This window comes from Cyprinodon variegatus, unplaced genomic scaffold, assembly GCF_000732505.1.
Source record: "Cyprinodon variegatus isolate N-32 unplaced genomic scaffold, C_variegatus-1.0 Scaffold755, whole genome shotgun sequence".
Classification (NCBI taxonomy): Eukaryota; Metazoa; Chordata; class Actinopteri; order Cyprinodontiformes; family Cyprinodontidae; genus Cyprinodon; species Cyprinodon variegatus.
In genome coordinates this window covers 388,350-389,417 of record NW_015151208.1, presented here as the reverse complement: position 1 = coordinate 389,417, position 1,068 = coordinate 388,350, and the positions used below count along the sequence as shown (strand labels likewise).

Genomic DNA, 1,068 nt, shown 5'->3' with positions numbered 1-1,068 from the left:
TAAAAAAGCAATTTTTATTTATTTATAAAACATTATAGGGTAAGTTCCAGTGCAATTTGCCATTTAAAAAAATGAAATAATTTAACCAGTAGACATCTGTTTGCTGCTGAAATAAGAATGTGAATTTAATTGGAATAATAGAATCTAAACTTTTTTCAAGCCTCAAAAGAAGTGAGACCTGGACCAGGTGCTCTGGTTCTCACTTTGGGAGGATTGAGCAGACCCTGGGCCTACCGCCGCCTGTTTGAAGATTACATGTTTGATCTCACTCTATTTTATAAGTCCTGTGTCATTCTTTGCCAAAAAGATGGTATTTTTTCCAACATAAAAGACGCTGTAAATGACTGAGTTATTGTGTTGAGCACTACTGGCCCATATGTGATTGTGGAATGACTGCAGGAGGCCTGTTTTTTCTTTCTGTGCAGGAGTGTAAGGAAATGGTGGGTGGCTTTACCAGACAACCGCCGACAGCTCGTGCATGAATGGATCCGGAGGCGCCGCTGGCATCTGGCAGCAGGGGCAGGAGTTACTTTGGTAATTGTGGCCCTTCTGCTCCTAACACACCTGGACGAGTCCCCAGTGACAGGACGGCTCCGCCTCCTGGTGTTCAGCAGGGATAAGTACATGGAGCTGGCAGCTCTGACTTCAGAGGTGGTGAGAAATGAGCAGAAACACAAATCACTACACTTAGAAGATCAAGCTTATCAAAAATTAAAATCAAATACTTAATACTCATTTTACTCAGACCCTAATAAGAATCAGCCACACTCACCAAATGATAGTACTGGAAGAGGAAAAAAAAGAATACCTTCTACAAATATTACTGATTGTGGCTCTTTAATGTATCACAGTTCAATGGTTGAAGCTCGACTGACCAACGTACAACATGTGGATTGAAAAGGTCTCGGAAATCTACCATATGGAACAAATAATTTATTGTTTGAGGCTTCAAAAAGATATATTTGTTAAAAGGTGGAAACTGGTCCTCTTTCAGATGAACATCAGACCAGCATACCCATTGCCAATACCTGTTTATCCCTTTAGTTTTGTATGAAAAATAGACTTTAA

General features: G+C 40.1%; 1 protein-coding gene across 1 annotated transcript in view; it reads left to right on the top strand.

Moving 5' to 3' along the window:
• oma1 (OMA1 zinc metallopeptidase) overlaps positions 1–1,068 on the top strand; it is a 17,696-nt gene that overhangs the window by 2,534 nt on the left and 14,094 nt on the right. Inside the window, exon 2 of the mRNA XM_015395724.1 lies at positions 426–654. Coding sequence (XP_015251210.1) covers positions 426–654 — 229 coding nt within the window. The remainder of the gene's footprint in view (positions 1–425; positions 655–1,068) is intronic.